General features: G+C 33.9%; 1 protein-coding gene across 8 annotated transcripts in view; it reads left to right on the top strand.

Annotated features, from left to right (window-relative positions):
• The window catches only part of ZZZ3 (zinc finger ZZ-type containing 3), a 106,591-nt gene that overhangs the window by 74,496 nt on the left and 13,184 nt on the right, over positions 1–18,911 (top strand). For 6 of the 8 annotated variants that reach the window (XM_049616981.1, XM_049616974.1, XM_049616973.1 and 3 more), the window contains 6 exons: positions 8,107–8,245; positions 11,547–11,894; positions 12,583–12,654; positions 13,696–13,797; positions 14,462–14,557; positions 16,688–16,840. In XM_049616981.1, coding sequence (XP_049472938.1) covers positions 8,107–8,245; positions 11,547–11,894; positions 12,583–12,654; positions 13,696–13,797; positions 14,462–14,557; positions 16,688–16,840 — 910 coding nt within the window. The remainder of the gene's footprint in view (positions 1–8,106; positions 8,246–11,546; positions 11,895–12,582; positions 12,655–13,695; positions 13,798–14,461; positions 14,558–16,687; positions 16,841–18,911) is intronic. The other 2 variants (XM_049616978.1, XM_049616980.1) reach the window with 2 other exon arrangements.

The raw sequence follows: 18,911 nt of genomic DNA on the forward strand, positions 1-18,911 counted from the left end.
TGAATACAATATGAATGACTTCCATTTCCAACTCAGAAAGAATGTGAAATGAGTGACCAGAATTTTTTTGTATTTTATTATTTAATTTTAATTCCAGTATAGTTAATACAGTGCTGTATTAGTTTCAGGTGTACAATATCATGATTTAACACTTCCATGCATCACCTGGTGCTCATGACGCCTAGTTCTCTCATTAATCCCCATCACCTGTTTCACCCATCCCATCACCTGCCTCCCCCCTAGTAACCATCAGTTTGTTCTCTATAGTTGAGTCTGTTTCTTCGTTTCTCTCTTTCTCTATTTTTCCCCTTTGCTAATTTGTTTTATTTCTTAAATTCCACATATGAATGAAATCTTTGTCTTCCTCTGTCTTATTTCACTTACCATTATACAATAACCAGAATTGAACAAATATTTTATAATCCTAGAATGTTGCACTGTGAATAAGCTTTTGCAATTATGTACTTGGTCCATTTTTCTAATTTCGTAGCTGGGAAAGCTAAGGCCTAAGGTTTAGTGATTTGAGGAAAATCTCACAGTTTCTGATAGAGCTGGGATTTGAACCAGGACTCCTGTGTGAATATTAAATAAAGTTCTAAATGTAGAAGTGTTCCCTCTGTAACATCTTCTTCCTAGAAAACTTTCCCTTTTAAGAAAAATGTGCAGTTTCTTGTGCATGTAACAGTAATGAAATATTTATATACAGATATGGAATAATTATGAAATCAAACAGTTTATAATTGTTTAACCACAATCCAGGTTAAGAAATACAATATGGAGGCACCTGGGTGGCTCAGTCATTTGAGTGTCTGTTGATTTCAGCTCAGGTCATGATCTCATGGTCATGATCCCACGTGAGTCCCACATTGGGCTCTGCACTGGGGTGGAGCCTGGTTAAGAGTCTCCCTTCCCCCCTCACCCTCCCCTGCTTGTGTACTCTCTCTCTCTCTCATTTGCTGTTTTAAAAGGTTTTACCATTTAGGGTGTATCCCTAAATAATAAAATTTAGTTAAGAAAAATGTTTTTAATGTTTATTTATTTTTGAGAGAGGGAGAGACAGAGTGCAAGCTGGGGAGGGGCAGAGAGAGATGGGGAGACACAGAATCCGAAGCAGGCTCCAGGCTCCGAGCTATCCAGACAGCCTGACACGGGGCTCGAACTCACAAACCGTGAGATCATGACCTGAGCTGAAGTCGGACGCTCAACCGACTGAGCCACCCAGGCACCCCAAAATTTAGTTTAGTTTATGAACCACACTGCATGTACTCTTTTGTGATATGTTTGTGATACTGATCTGGGTTGATTTACATAGATGTACTTCGTTCATTTTCTTTGCTGTATAGTGTTCCATTGTATATCTAAACCATAGTTTATCCTTTCTGCTTAGATGGACATTTGGATTATTTCTGGTTTGGGATCATGAATAGATTATAGGTCTGCTATAAATATATGCTTCTGTGTATATTCAAGAGTTTCTTGAAGTAAGATACCTACATATGGGATATCTGGGTCTTGGGGGTATGTGCATCTTCAGTGTACTAGTTAATTATGAACTGAGATATACTAGTCCATTCTGAGAGGGCTGTTTACTTCCTTTTCACCCTTATTCCTGGGTGTAGCCCTTTAGGATCCAAGGCCAAAGCATAGGCTTGTTTCCCAGAGCCTCTACCTTTGGTAGGTCCTAGACTCCCTAGATTCTGTGTGTCTTACTTTCTTGTATGTTTGGTAATTTTTAAATATGAGCTTTTACTTTCTTTGGAAAACTCTTAATGGGTTATCTTTGAGGTCTGGGGTAAAGATGAATTCATCCAGAGAAGATTGCATTTGATTCTGTGGGTATCTTGGTGGGGGATGGGTTTGTATGCATCAGTCCAGAAGCACTGCTTTAAACAATAGTCATGGTTCTTTAAGGCCACCCAGGTGATATGATTTGGACTATCTTATGGTAACAGCATTTTGTGGTTGAAAATTTTATCCGTGGCTTTTCTTAGTCCCAAAGCAACTTTTCTATGGGATGGGAGTGAGGGGTAGATGAGCCTGAGGGAAGAACATCTCCTATTAGACTATCTGCCTCAGTGGCTTTGATTTTTGTTTCCTGGGCAAGTGAAATATAGAAAATTGAGCCCAAGCTTACATGGTCCAGTACCTGCCATCAAGGCAAAAGCAGATTTGTGCTGTTTGACACTCCTAATTTGTGCCTTCAGTTAGATTTTGGCCTGATAATAAAAAGTCTTAGCATCTTAACAGTTCTTCCATGATTTTAAAATAAACGGGTACTGTACATGGTTTTTTCTTAACTTGTCTTTAATTCAGGGTTTTTAGTTATTTTCAATACAAAATTGATCTTTGTACTTGGCAAAGGCATATTATCAGAAGCTGAGGTATTTCCGTCTTAACACAGAATATCATAAAAGGTTTTTTGATCATCTAATTTTCATAGTGAGAAATCATTTATGAATTATTGAATTTTTGCTTTTCTGTAGTTTCAGTGTTTGAAACTCTTCACGAAGGAAGAGAAAGTATCACAGCTTTTGTTTCACTAAATTGATAATTTTAAGATATGTATGTTCTGCTCATATCAAAATAATTTTTGTTAAATTATGTATGTGTTGAGCTCAGTATTTTGCAGAAAGTAGAAATACCTTACTTGATTGAAATGATGGTGTAGAGTAAATTGAAGCATTTTTCCTTAAATTGTTTTATGCTGGTAAGTTGTTAGGATGGAATTTGTTACCATTTAAAATTGCCTGATTGTTATTCCTGAGAACTGATTCATTTTATATAGTTTTTATCCTGTTGAAAATAATATCCACTGTATGTCTTGTTCTTCTTCCTCTTGCTCTTACTTCCTCCTTGCTCACCAGTGCACACATGTGAAAACATTGGTTGGCTTATAAGTTTTTCTATACTCCTTTCCCTTTTCTTTGTACAATTTAAATGAATAAATTTATTTTTAAATCAACTTCCTTTAGTTTTTTCAGTGTTTAATCAAGTTCAATGTTCATAGGATAATCAAGTTGTTCTTTTTCAGTAGCAAAGCATAATGAATAGCTTCTCCATTACTCAGTTTTTATTTAGAAAAGATATAAAAGTTAGAAAAGCTAGAAGGATAGTATGCTCTTCAGCTAAATTCATCAGTCAACAGCTTAACATTAAAAAAATTTTTTAATGTTTATATTTGAGAGAGTGTGGGGGAGAGGCAGAGAGAGAGGGAGACACAGAATCTGAAGCATGCTCCAGGCTCTGAACTGTCAGCACAGTGCCCAATGTGGGGCTCAAACTCATGAGCCGTGAGATCATGACCTGAACTGAAGTCATGTGCTCAACCGATTGAGCTACCCCAGCGCTCTTTATCTTAACATTTTATAATATTCTCTCCCTTTCTCCCTTTCCCCTCATGTTCCCTCCCGTCCTATGTACTATAAACTTTTCTTTCTTTTTCTTTTTTTTTTTTGTTGAGCCATTTAAAAGTATATTATAGATTCATTACCCTTACACTTCAGTATACATCTAAAAATTAGAATATTTTCCTGCATAACCTTAAATACCTTATTATACCCCAGCGGTCTGGCATTGATGCAATAAAATGATATAATTTATAATCCATATTTAAATTTTTTCCATCTATCCCCAAAAATGTCCCCTGAAATGTCCATTTTTTCCTCCTGTGGGACCTAATTCATGATCATATGTTACATTTGTCATATCTCTGCATCTTTAATCTAGAGCAAGGCCTAGCAGACTTTTCTTTGGAGATCAGCTGTACTTTGCAACTATTCCACTCTGTCATTGTTGCTAAAAAAGCAGCCGTGGACATTATGTAAATGGATGAGTGTGGTTATGTTCTAATAAAACTGTTTATAAAAACAGGCTAAAGGCTGTAGACCTCTTGTCTAGAATAGCTTTCTATATTTTTTTGTCTTTAATGACACTATATAATGACTGAACAATCAGGTCAACTTTTTGGCAGGATGCCCCCCAACTTGGGTTTTTAAAAATGTTCCCTCATTATTTTTTTAAGATAGCAAATGCCATGCAACCTTAAGAGTTGTTTCCACAATAGAAATGGAAATCTAATTTCTTGGGAAAGATTCTCGTTTAGTTGAAAATAAAATCTTATTCTTTCTTCCTTTGTCTCTCTTACAGTGTGTATAGAAATTGGACATTAAAATGAAACTTCTAGACTGCTAATTGGTATTCTCTTGTAATGAAACTTCTAGACTGCTAATTTCTTGGTATTCTCTTGTAGACACCAAAAATTTTACCTATATATACTCTTTTATATAAGTGTGTTATATTCACAGATGTAAATAAAGAATTCAAGAGGGCTTGGATAATGAACGGTAGTGAAATAACTTAGATTTAGAATTGAAGAGTATTTATATTTTAGTCAAATATAATTCCATAATATAAAAGCTAAAGTTGTCTTATGTTGAAGACATGCGACAATAAAATTAACAATTCTTTGCCACACGTAAACCTACTATTTTTAGCACTGGATTCATTTTTAGAAATAAATATTTTTTGATAGATTTAATACAGAGTTGTCCTTGTGGGAATGATGTTACTATATTTGCATTCATACAAAAGTATATACATTTAAAAAAATCATTCTACAGATTACTTTGTTGAATGAGTAGCAAAAGTGTGAAAGTAGCATGTTTTACTGGAATTAAAGAGTGTGAGTATTTTTAGTGCTTGAATTTCCTTTAAATATCTGTATGAATATCTGTGGTTGGGTGCTATACTGCCTTCATTTATTAGTTTTGACTAAGACAATGTTTTTCTTCATATTGTGCCTTTATCACAATTTGATTCTTGTTTGACTCTTGACCCTGTAAAACAAATCTGTTTCCTTTTCTGCATAGCTGTGTATTAAATAAAGATTGAAACAGTATTCTGTTGGAGGATTTAATTTCTTGGCTAAATATTCTTAGAGTCTTTAACCATTCTTCACCTCACATCTCCACAATAAATGGCTATATGATCTTGACAGATTACTTACTCTGTGCCTTGGTTTCCTTATTTGTAAAATAGAGATAATAGTACCTATCTTACAAGTTTATAATGAGGACTGTGTTATTATACTTAAAATACAACGTCTGGCTTATAGTATACATTCAGTAAATGTTAGACACTATTGCTATTTCTTATTCTATACTTTCTCATCCATCTTGTCTTTTCATGAACCTGTTTGTCTCTCGTAAAGCAGAACTGAATATAGTAAGAGGGATGATCTGACCAGTCCAGGAGGAATACAATGGTAACATCCTCCATTAAGTTGAAGTTTTCTTATTTTAATTCATTGTGGAGAATTTCAGACTTACAAAAATGTAGACTAATATGATGGACCCTCACATACCCATCCTCTATTCCCAACAAAATGACCAATCCTGTCCATTCAGTCCTCAGCTTTTTTTCTCCCTCTTTGGTATAATTGTAGCTCCTCTGTTATACCTAAAGTCCATGCCCGACTTACTTTGATAATTACTAAAGCTTTAGCATCTTATTCTCTTAGTAAATAATTATGAAATTAATGAACAAATGAACCCTGCCTTGATTGAGGTCTGGATCAGCTTCCAGTAGTTTGTTTTTGGAGGTTAAGTGGGTGGGTAGGTGGGATTGAAAATATGTTTGCTTGTATCATACTTTTAAAATTTTTTTCATATTTTTTTTTTTTTTAAAGATGTCACCCCAGGTTTTTACAGTTCCTTCCATTTCTGCATGGGGATATATGTGGTAATCTTACTGGTAAAATCTCTGAATACTCTAGGAAATAATTCAAATTAGGTGGACTAGAAGACTTGAATTTACTATTTTCTCAATATTTCTTAATTTTCTTAATTTCACTTATCTGGATTTTAAGACTTTTACCAATGTTTATTATAGGCCTTTCAATTTGATAATCATTTTATCTTGATAAAAGAGAAGCAAATAGAGGTTGAAGAATTCTACTTTGTCATCTCTGTTGAAATATTTTTTTAAAGTCAGAGTTATTGTGGAATACTTTAAGTACACTAAAAATTGTTAACAATTTATTGGTTTCAAAGAGAGGCTTTCGTCCTAGTGGCAACAGCTGACTATAGCACTTTTTAAAAAATTTTTTTTAGTGTTTTTATTTATTTTTAAGAGAGAGAGAGAGAGAGAGCGAGCAGGTGAGGGGCAGAGAGAGTGAGGGAGAGACAGAATCTGCAGCAGCTCCAGGCTCTGAGCTGTCAGCACAGAGCCTGACTCAGGGCTCAAATTCACAAGCCATGAAATCATGACTTGAGCTGAAGTCATACGCTCAACTGACTGAGCCACCCAGGTGCCCTGACTGTAGCACTTTTTTTCAAGCCTGTGCTTATTTTTTCTATAACTCTGTTCTTGTTCCTTATTAATTGTTAACTGTGCTTTCAACAGTTTGCTGAAAATTTAATAGGCTCATAGCCATTTTTATATTGATGATACAGAAGTATGCAACTCTTGCTTAAAACAGAGATCATGTTATAGAGACACCATGAGAAGTCTTTGGTTGTTCACTTAGTGGGGAAGGACTTCTGAAGTTGAAGTATGGCAGGCAGTTCAGAGTATTGTAGAGAGGATAGGTTCCAGTACTCAGCTCACTACCATCACCTTAAGATTGAGCCTGGGTGAGCCTGCCTGGTGGAAACAGCCAGCATAGACAGGGTTTGTATGCTCCATACATTTCAAAGCAAATTAGGGCTTTGTGAAAGTGAGTTTAGACTCCATATCTGTAACTTATCCAGGAGTGACTTAGTATGGTCCTTGCTTTCTAACTCAGTTCTAACTTTTCAATGAAGTATCTTTAGCTTCAGAGGAATTTACCCTTCAATGTTAGCAGTTTTTACCTTAATATACACATTTCAAGAACAAGAATAACGTATGTTTTTTAGGCAGGGCGCTTAAAAACTGTCCTGGTGAAGAATGCCATGTTGGAATTATGCCATGGCTGTGAACCTTAGAATTACATTGTCTTACCTTTGAAATTTCTGCTAGTTTGCAGACTTCTGAACTTAAAAGAGACTTTGGTTGCACAGAACATCTGTCTATTCATTTGTTCAATCAAAAAATATTTATTGATCATCTATATGCTGGGAAGTGTGTTGCACAGTGGATAAAACAGTGAACTTCTCAGATGTGTTTGCCATAATGGAGTTTACAGTCTAGTGGGAAATGGAGTGAAATTTATTTGAAGCCATAAAGAAAATTATGTTTTACTTACACGTTAAGGACTTAACCACTTAGTTTGAAGCAAACTTGGAATGACTTGTTCTTGATTGTTTTTGCACAATGTATTTGAACATTCAGGATTTTGGGGTAACATATTTCCATATGTATATGTATCAACATGTGAAAATAGACATCAGTCAGAGAAGCAGGACAATTTGTACCAAAAAGAGAGAGAGAGAGAGATAAAGAGAATTAACTAGTATACACATACCATTGTGAGATTTCAGGTTAATGACAGACAGTAGATTTGTCTGGGTAAAACTATATGTCAGTTGTGCTAAACAGACCTTTGTAGATAGGGAGTAAATATCTTTAAGACCTTTCTTCTTTAAAAGTGTTCAGTAGTTAAGAATTGCCTAGAAAGTAAACTTCCTGTGTGGGAGTATAATAGAGTAAATGAGAACCATGACACCTAAGATCATATCTGAATTATTTGACAGTTTCCTGTAACTCTGGGCAAGAAAATGTACTTCAGATTCCTTACTCCCAACAGAGTACAACAGAGGGCTGGATTTGCTGATTCCTTCTAGTGCTAAAACCTTATGATTTTATTTTATTTTTTATTTAGCAGTTTCCTAATGACTTTGTTGGAAAGTCAAGATGCCTTCTTATTTTCTTTACTTGTTCAGGTTCAAGAATTAAAAACTTAAGATGGGGGAATAAGGCTTTGCTTTCTCTAACTGATATTTTCTGACTAGGTACTTCGTAACTCAGGAAGACCTCATTTATTCCCAGTAATATGTTTTACTAAACTCTTTCAGGTAACTTTAAAAAGACTGTGTGGCTTAATAGTAGATCATGGCTTGAACTCAGTTTTTAATTTATTGTTGTTACTAGAAAATTTTAGTGAGGTATTTTTCTTTGTCTCTGTAGTTATCAGAGACTGTTACAGACGATTGCTGTACTCGAGGCTCAGCGTTCTCAAGCAGTCCAGGACCTTGAAAGTTTAGGCAAACACCAGAAAGAAGCACTAAAAAATCCCATTGGATTTGTGGAGAAACTCCAGAAGAAGGTATATATTAGCACTGTTTTTGAGCACTGTTACTGAGAATATATTTGGTGATAACTTGATTTATTCTTTTAATATGGGTAAATATTTTTTAAGTGTTTCATTTTTTTCCCTTCTATACCTAACCATACTACTGAAGGCAGGATGATGCCCCCCCCCCCCCAACACACAAAAAATACCCCAATGAAAATAGCTGGGAACTTTAATTGAATATTTATATTAGGAACTTGTTCTATTGCCTAGCCATTTTTAGGATCTTTTCCTGTTACCTTTCCCATCTTAGAGAGTATTCCTTCTTTCACGACTTCAGGATTAATAAAGTGAAAAGAAAAATTACTTTAGGGTTTATTAATTGCTTTAAATATAAGTTACTTTTGTAATTTCCCTTGTAATATGACAGAAAATATTTGTGGTAAGAACAAAAAGTATTTTAAATGCCTTTAAGGTTATGGTTGCCAAAGACATGAGGATAAGATACAAATTTTACTTAATTTTATAATGTCCTTTATTTTAGTGAAAAATTCCTTTCAATTTTCTCTTTTCCTTAAAACAGAACTTTCATATTTAACAGTTAACCATTTGAAAGTGATTCAAGGTTTTATCACTTTCTTGTATGTGAATATGGAGATAATTTAGATGTGCATTTATTACCATAGTGTGTGTCTTGAATTAGGGATCCACTGATTGTTCAATAAATTTGAGAGGTGTAATATTAATCAGCATTGTATGAAAACATTAAAACTGAAAAACTATGAAAAAGAATCTTCTTATTCACCTTAAAAAACAAAAAACCTATAAAGCATGACTACTGTAACATAGTTATTAGTTACCAGTTTTTAATGAGTCACAAAAGTGGTGTACCAGGTGTTGAGGGAACAGCCCTGGGGACTTTGTTTCACTTAGTTGTATTAATTTATTATTTGGATTTCTCTAGCTGTATTATTCCTTGGCAGTCATTACTTTCTCTCCATGCTTGAGATCACTGAATATCATCATGTGTATAGAATCTATATATTGATTTGCTAAAACTTCTAAACTTTTTAGGATCCTATTTGCCCTCTTTGTATAGTGAGTCCACTTAGGTGTTTATTGATTCTGCATTGCCGTTATTAAACATTTGCTGGTGCAAAAAGATAGAGCACTCACTGTGGTTGCTTAAAATTGATTCAACTAAAACAGACGGTGATAGAAAAGTAATTATTAGTAAAAGATTTATTAAACTTGATCTTACTTTATTCATGTTCCCTGCTGGGCAAAAAAGATGCAATTATGCTTATTTACTAGATTTATAGGCAGTTGGTTATTTGCTGGTTCTCCATTTCCAGGTATAATTTAGAACTGAATTTCCTTTCACTTTATCTCAGAAGCAGAGATGGGATATTGACCATCTTAATTTTTTGTGAAAGTGTACAGAATTACATTAGATCCAGACACTTGAACAATTATGACTTACATTTCTTGCAAAGAAGTTTTTCTGCTGGATTTAATTTAGAAGTTTGATTTTTCCTTTTTGTGTGTGTGTGTTTATTCATGTATACAAATCTTCCTCAACTTAGATGGGGTTATGTCCTGATAAACCTATCTTAAGTTGAAAGTATCATAAGTCGAAATGCATTTAATACACCTATTCTACTGAACCTCATAGCTTAGCCTAGCCTACCTGAAAGGTGCTTAGAACACTTACATTAGCCTGCAGTTGGACCAAATTACTTCACACAAAGCCTGTTTTATAATAAAGTGTTGAATATCTCATGTAATTTATTGAATACTATACTGAAAGTTAAAAAGAGGATGGTTATATGGGAACAGAATGGTTGTCAGTGTATTGATTTTTTACCCTTGTGATCCTGTGGCTAACTGGGAGCTGCGGCTCACTGCCACTGCCCAGCAGCACGAGAGAGTATTGTACTACATATCGCCACCCTGGGAAAAGATCAAAATTCAAAGCACAGTTTCTATTGCATACGTCACTTTTACACCATTGTAAAGTGAAAAAATCCTAAGTTGAATCATCGTAAGTTGGGGACCATCTATACCTAATTTACCTATTTCTTTAGATTTACCATGCTATAAGTTGTTGACATGTATATGTTTGTTTTAATGGACATTTAGAAACTCCTAATTGAAATAGAGGAAACTTGTGGTATATGTTGTTGTATAGAAGCAGAGAACATTTATGGCTTGTTAGCTTCCTTCAATATTACTGTCACTATTTTAAAAGACACTCTAATTTTGCAAAAGTTGAACCTTAGACTAATGTGTACTATTATGATGGTGATAATGTAATATAAATAAAATAAAAATTATGAATTCTGTGTCAAACAGTTAAACTGGATTTTTCTTTTCAGTTTCATAGTTTTTGAGCTAATTTTTTCTCAGCATCTTACTATGGAAAATGTCAAGTACACAGACAAATTGGAAGTATTATATAGTTAACATACACATATTCACCCCTAGATTCTATAATTAACATTTTACTATATTTGCTTTATCATGTATGTATCTATCAATCTTTCATCATTCCATCTTATAGCAAGAATGCATTTTAAAGTTGCAGACATGAACACTTCACACCAAGTTACTTTAGAATGCATATTATTAACTAAAATTATTTTTTAAAACATTTTTAAGGTGAAATTTCTATATAGTGAAATTCACAAATTCTAATTGTACTATTCTGTGAGTTCTGGCAAAAAAACATGCATATATGTAACCAAAATCCCTATCAAAAGATACTGATTATAATGATCTGTTTTTAGTGATTATGACAACTAATGACTTCTGTAAAGGTGGTTGGTTAAGTAACTGAATTAATTCCAAGTAGAATGAAGGTGTAGCTGTGATTCTCAAGGTGTCATAATTTTTTGTATATGTGATGAGAGTTATATTATTGTGAAAATAGTTCATTGTTTTATGAATAAGTCATGAACACGGGAGTACATTTAAAATGAATTCCATGTGTCAAGTTTCATCTGTTGCAATCAAAACATTTCATATGCTGTTCTTAGAGATAAAATCCTTTCTTGGCTTTGTTATTTATGTTTAAAGTGTGTTAGTGATAAAGTACAGTATGTCTATGTAGTTCAGCTTTGGAGCTGTATCTAAAAATAGTGCTTATATCATTAAATTCATTCTTCCTTACCAGCTATCATTTTTACTATTTAATGTTTAGACTATATTATCTTTAACTTTATTGGCTGTTGGATTCAAACAGTGAATAGAAGTGCCCAGTTGATGATAATTTAGATTTGGAGTCCTCTGAAAGTTTCAGTTAAATTTAAACTGTCACATTTTTTCCCCCCAGGCTGATATAGGGCTTCCATATCCACAGAGAGTTGTTCAATTGCCTGAGATTGTATGGGACCAATATACCAATAGCCTTGGGAACTTTGAAAGAGAATTTAAAAATCGTAAAAGACATACTAGGAGAGTAAAGCTAGTTTTTGATAAAGGTAAGAAATTACATGTTAAGAATTTACATAAAGAACTATCTGGCAGTCTTGCTTTAATAATCCTATACATGGTCTTCTTTTTAGTAGGTTTACCTGCTAGACCAAAAAGTCCTTTAGATCCTAAGAAGGATGGAGAGTCCCTTTCATATTCTATGTTGCCTTTGAGTGATGGTCCAGAAGGCTCAAACAGTCGTCCTCAGGTAAACAGTATGAAGTGTTGGAGTAGGAAGATTTGAGTTATAGATAAAATATGTTAACATTTCCTGATTTGTATTCTTAAAATTTAGGCAGTGTTTCACTGAAGATAGTGGGAACATGAACTTCGAAGTTAAGAGAAACCTGGGTTGGAATCCCAGCTGTATTGCTTACCAGCGGTGGAACATCAAATGTTATTTATATTAAAGCCTCCAAGCTGCAGTTTCCTTTTATATAAAAAGGGGTTAATATTACTTGTGTTGTAGAGTTGTGTGAGGAATAAATGAATAGTACATGTAACATGCTTAGTACACTGTGTGACATGTACTGTTTATTCTAAAAATAAGAGGTCTTTGTGTGTAAGTGTAATGTAACCAGGATTTGAGTCCTGGCTTTGCCACTAGTATTTAGATGAACCTTGATTGACATGTGGGTTCAGAATAGAAATGTAATATTTCCTTTTCTTTAAAATGAAGTTGTTGTCATCTATATCACAGGATTGCTAGGAGTATAAAACCAAAGGAAATAAAGGAATGTGAAAACATTCTCTAAACAATAAAAAATTATACATAATATAATAAATTTACTAAAATATTTTGAAATTAATAAAAAAATTCCACAATATGTGTATTATTTGGCTCTATCAAATGGTAGTCTTTGTTATTTTTGACAAAAGCCTTGTTTTATATGCAGATGATAAGAGGACGCCTTTGTGATGATACCAAACCTGAAACATTTAACCAACTGTGGACTGTTGAGGAACAGGTAATAGATATTTCTGAATTGTGTAGGTTAAAAAAAAGGTTCAGATTAGAGTCAGTATTATGAGTAAAGTATATATTGTTGTGTGTGATCCCTCTTAACCAAGAATTCAAAATACTAAACTTCATTCTGTATACTTTTTTTTTTTTTTTTGGCCCACTTCAAGAATTTTGGATTTTGAGAACGTATGAATTCCTATTTGGAGGTGATTTTTAAATCGGGAATCTTGGTTGTGGGAAGTAGATTGAAAAAGATAGTAAAATGGATGGATTAAAGTTTCTGTAATGCAGCTTTGGGAGAGAGGAAAAACCTGGGGCCAAGTAAAACAGTGCCTCAAAGTGAATTCTTGTTTTTGTTATGAAGGGGAGCTGACAAAGCCACACCAGAGTGTTCTGTTACATTTTGGCATACGGCTAGGAGGCTAGGACTGTTCATGGGTAAGGTTTGAGACACATCTCTCTTTCATATGAGGATTAACCCCTAAGCTATAATAAAGTTAGCAGTTTTCGAAAAGCTTTAGAAACCTTTATTTCAAGCATCCAGTTTATTCTTCATCTTTAGCACTGTGTGACAATTTAGGGGATAGCTCAGAATTTAAAAATCAAATATTTGAGTGGAAGACCACACAAAGGAGGGAAAAGTTTAAGTTTCTGTCTAAATCCAAATGAATTTAGATATTTTTGTTAAATCTATATGGGGCAAGCCTAAACATAGTCTAGCAAGAAAAGGTGGTGAGTGGAAATCATTAAAATGCATAAAGTGTTATTAATTAATTAAAAAAATTTTTGGTGCTGTGTTTTTACTTAAGTGACTATTGAATCTTTAAGTTCTTCCATAGGTTTATGCTCTAATCTCATTTTTCCTAGTAAAACTTAAATTCCTTACTAGAAATTTTTCCCGCATCAAGGATTTCTAGTGACCTAACCTGCAGAGTTGTGAGGGGTGTATTATAGTTTAAAAGGAAGTGTGAATGTATTTATTCATTTATGTAAATGTATTTATTTATGAAACTCAGTATTAAACTTGGTTTTGGATTTGTCTTAGAAAAAGCTTGAACAGCTACTCCTGAAATACCCTCCTGAAGAAGTAGAATCTCGACGCTGGCAGAAGATTGCAGATGAACTGGGCAATAGGACAGCAAAGCAGGTAATTGAGGAGATGGCCGCATATTGCTGGCCTGTTTTTGATAGTTTTTTTAATGAAGGATAATGCATTTGGCATAAAATTTGCCACATCATTTTTAAGCTACACAGTGCTATAGTATGTGATTTTTTTTGTTGTTATGTTTTGTTTTTAGCATTGTATATTTTGTGTTGATTTCTTCAGAAACAACTTGAGATGATTCTGCTTCAGATCATTACTAAAAAATAAGAATATAATGTATTTAGTGTCTCTTGAATGTTTAGTGAGTGCACCAAGTTGTGTACTTGGTTAGGCTGTGCTAATAGATGTGTGACATACTTAGTAAGTATCTCTGATTGTCTTTCTAAAAAAATATATAGCAGTTTTCTTCTTTGCATTACTTTGCATTCTTTGCATTGATATTAATAGATGTGTTTTTAATGCAGTGTTCACAAGTTGAAATATGCGTTTAGCTTTGGAGTCCAACAAATTTCCTGTATTTTAATGATTTTTTGTCTAGATTTTAACATATAAATGCGTTTGGTGGCGGTTTAAAATTATATCTAGATTTATGATAAATTTTAGATTGTTAGCATTCATTAAGATAACACAGGTATATTTTAATTTTTAAGAACTATTCACATAATGCATGTCTTGTAATTTTGTTAAATGGCTTATATTTTCTTAGGTTGCCAGCCGAGTGCAGAAGTATTTCATAAAACTAACTAAAGCTGGCATTCCAGTCCCAGGCAGAACACCAAACTTATATATGTACTCCAAAAAGGTAAAAAGAAAATAGAGAAAGTAAACTTTAGATCTTTGATTAAACTTATAAAAGAATTGCTATGTAAAAGTGTATACATTTATCAGAACAAAGTTTTTATTTTTAAAATCTGATTTACTCTAAGCATTTTGTTATATTGGGGATGGACACAGGGTAGGTTTCCATTATTGCTGCTCAGTGAAATTGAATGATCTTTATATTCATTATTTTCTTAGGAGTAGGTTAGTTTATGTGAATGGGTGCTACTTGGAAGATTTAGATTGAGGGTATATCAGAAAGGCCTTTGTGATGTTACAAATTTTAGAATGTTTGACTTTTTAATAAACACAATTTCTGTTTTTAGATATGCTGTGTAAATCCAAAAATAGAAATGTTTATTAAAATATATTATTTCTCACTACAGTTCTAGAAGTGTGGGTAGTGTTATCACTTTCATTTTACTGATAATAATATTAATAGCTAGTTTTTACTCTTCTCACTGGAAGCTGAGGACCAGGTACTGTTGTACAGTCTTTTTATAGATGAGAAAACTAGGCCTTGGGTGCCTGGCCGATGCCATTGGTAGAGCATGTGACTCGAGATCTCAGGGTTGTGAGTTTGAGACCCATGTTGGGTGTAGAGATTACTTAAAAATACAATTGTAAAAATAAACAAAAAACTAGGGCTTAAGGTAAATTGAGTCAGTTGTCTAGTCATATAGCTAATAAGTCTGAGAACGACTGATCCTCTGATTCTGATCCCAGCCCTTTTCCCACTATTCTGTTCTATTCTGTACAGTGAAAAAGCTATTGTTCCTCTCCTACATAAACCATTGCATCAAATTGTAGACAGTTTTTTGCTTTAATTGCAAAAAATAAAGCACATAATTGGCCTCTTTCATTTCCTAGTAAATCATCCTGTTATTTGCCCTCTACCACCACTGCCTTCCTTCACATAAGAAGCTAAGAGTATATCTAATGCTGTTAGTTTCCTTATTGAAGCTGTTTTACATAATTTTACATTAAGAATATTGTCTGTACAACTCCATGTTTTACAAGTTTTGTTTTTTGTCTTGTTACCAAGTTTTGGAAGCTCATTTTAACTTTTCAGTTCATTTAAATAATTTGGATTCCCTCCTCTCCCCCACCTCCCCCATATAGCATTACTTATATCACATATGTAGAGTTCATCCTATAGCTTTGGAATGTTGGAACCTTGATAACCGGTTTTCAGTTTAATAGCTCTAATTTTTATGATTAATTTCCAAATTAACTTTAGATGTGTTGGGTACCTTATATTTTCACAGCTAAGACTAGTAATGGTAACAAAAGGAATACTAAAGAAACCTGAACATATTCCCTCCTGAATGCACTGAACTCTAAGTTAATTAACATTTTGACTGTTGACTGTAGAGATCTAGCCCAGCCATAGACGCAATGATTCCTTGCCACGGTTGGAGTTTGAATCTTGAAACAGATGAAGTGATGGTTCTGCCTGTAGCTGAGGTTATTCTTTGTGGCTCTACTGTTTATGAAGAGAGGAAGTCTACATAGTGGTTTGAGAGTGAGGGCTTTGGACCCACACAGGCCCAGTTTGTAATCTTGGTGTTACCACTGTCTAGTTGTAACACCCTGAACAAGAACCTTAACCTCCATCTTTAAATTATAGGTGATAATAACTACTTCATAGTAACGTTGTGAGGGTTAAATGATGTTGACAAACAGTAAGCAATCAATCAGTGTTAGTAGTTTTAGACATTAATCATGTTGTGGAAAATTTTTTTACTTGTGTTATATCTGGCTTAGGCTACTTCATCCTCTCGGATCTTCTGTTATACAATGACTGTAAGAGGAGTTCAGCATTTGAATGTCAAGAGTATGGTCAATGTTGGAGATACAAATATAAGCTAGATAGCATGTGAGCCATTATACTGTTTTTGGAGTATCCCCCCCTTACATTTTTTTTGTAAATCTGGTTGTGCTTTAAAAATCCAGATAATATAGAAAAAACAACCACATAAGCATGTACTGAAAGGTAGAGCCAGGATCCTTTTAATAGATAGACACGGAGGAAGTAATAGTGTATTTTAGTATCTTTGATTCTTTTAATGATTTTCCAATGTCCAAATTAAAAATTTGTTTTCTCGCTTAGTCTTCCACAAGCAGACGACAGCACCCCCTTAATAAGCATCTCTTTAAACCTTCCACTTTCATGACTTCCCATGAACCACCAGTGTATATGGATGAAGATGATGACCGATCCTGTTTTCATAGCCACATGAACACTGCTATTGAAGAGGCATCAGTAAGTTATCTATTTATATAAAAATATATATACCTGTGTATTTATCTAGGTATCATACAGATCAGGTTACAGAATGAGAACACCAGAATTTTTAAATTATTCCTATCCTTCAGAGAATGTTGGTTTCTTTTAATTAACAAGTGAAGTTTATGGGCTTTTAAAAAAACAATATATTGTTAAATCATTATATATTAATATATATCATATATATTAACACATAATAAAAATAAAAGAAATTTTAACATGCAAAATAGAGTAGTATAATGAATTCTATATAACATATGTAGTATATTAATAAAAGAAATTTCTTAAACACATATAAAAATAGAGTAGTATAATGAACCTACATGTACTTATTACCCAGCTTCAATGTTATCAGTTTGTTGTAATCTTATTTTGATTTATACTTCTTACCCACCTCAGCTCCATCCTGGATTATTTTGGGGCAAGTCTCAGACATTACAGAGTATTATTATCATGTTTATAAAAAGGTAATCCTTTATACAAAATACACTCAGTTCACATTTCCCCCATCATAAATTACAATAGATTTCCTCCTTTCCTCCATCCCCACCCCCTTTTTCCTCTTCATAGAACTTTTTTGCTGAAAAACTGGGTCATTAGAATTTACCACTGTGTGTGTTTTGTTTGCTTCTCCCTGGTGTCACTTACTCTGTTTTTCTGCTCCCTGAATTTTCTATAAATTGATAGTGGGTCTAGATAATTGTTATCACTTATTCTGTTTTTCTGCTACCTGCATTTTCTGTAAATCAATAGTAGATCTAGATAATTGACCAGATTCAGATTTGTTAGGGTGGGCAGGACTTACTTCATGTGTACTTTCATCAGTCTGGTGGTCTTTTCTGTTTTTTTTTGACATAGTAGCCATTGATCATTGCCTGGATTCATTAATTCATTAGATGTTACAAAACAGTGATATTCTCTCACTTCTTCTTTACTTATTTGATAGAATATTCTATAAAGTAACCCTCTCCATCAACTATTTGTTTCTCCCTAAGGTACATATGGAAGAGGCAGTATAACTGCTTGATTCTTCGTTTATTTTCTTATGTTTCAGTACATTGATATTATTGACTTTATTAGTGTTCAGATTGGCCCATTGGTCAGTTGTAACTTATTCAGGTTGGATTTTGGGATCTTTGAACAAGATTCTAGTAGTTTTTGATAGCTTCTTCATTACCTGTTCTGACAAGGAAATTCTAGGATTGTCTTGTATTTTTCTTCTTCAGACCTAGAATTAGTCCTGCTTTCTTTTATTAGGAAATTGTGGAGATGATAGCCTGACTGTAGGAATCCTACTTGATGCTGGCTTGATCATTGTGTCTAGGCCTATTTAATGGATAGAGCTGGGAAATAGGTTATATTATTGTTTAAAAATAATGGGGCGCCAGGATGGCTAAGTTGATTAAGCGTCTGACTCTTGATCTTGGCTCAGGTGATGATCTCACAGTACGTGAGTTCAAACTCCACATTGGGCTGTGCACTGGCAGTGTGAAGCCTGTCTCTCCTTCTCTCTGCCCCTCCCCTACTAGTGCTCTTTTGCACGCATGTGCTCTCTCTTTCTCTCTCAAAATAAAAACAAACTTTTGAAGAAAAATAAAAAAATTAAAAACCTCAGGGGCACCTGGGTGGCTCAGTCGGTTAAGTGTCTGACTTTGGCTCAGGTCATGGTCTCACAGTTTGTGAGTTCTAGCCTCCACATCAGGCTCTCTGCTGTTAGCACTGAGCATTGCTGATACTGTGTCCCCCTGACCCCCATCTATCCCCTGCTTGTGCTCTATCTCTCTCAAAAATAAACATTAAAAAAAAAAAAAAGACATCATAAGTTTATATTTTTTAATTTCAGATTCAATTTAAGGACTTTGGGGATTTTACTTCTCCTTATTGATCTTAAATATGTATCTTCTTTCTCCCATTCTGAGAATCCTAGATATCAGTGACATTGACATAATACTCACTTTCTTTGTCTCATAGTGCTCACAGTAGTCTCAGAATATAATAATACTAACCTTACCATCAGCAGTATGATTACTGGAAACAGATTTTTTGA

This window comes from Panthera uncia (assembly GCF_023721935.1).
Source record: "Panthera uncia isolate 11264 chromosome C1 unlocalized genomic scaffold, Puncia_PCG_1.0 HiC_scaffold_4, whole genome shotgun sequence".
In the NCBI taxonomy this organism is placed as follows: domain Eukaryota; kingdom Metazoa; phylum Chordata; class Mammalia; order Carnivora; family Felidae; genus Panthera; species Panthera uncia.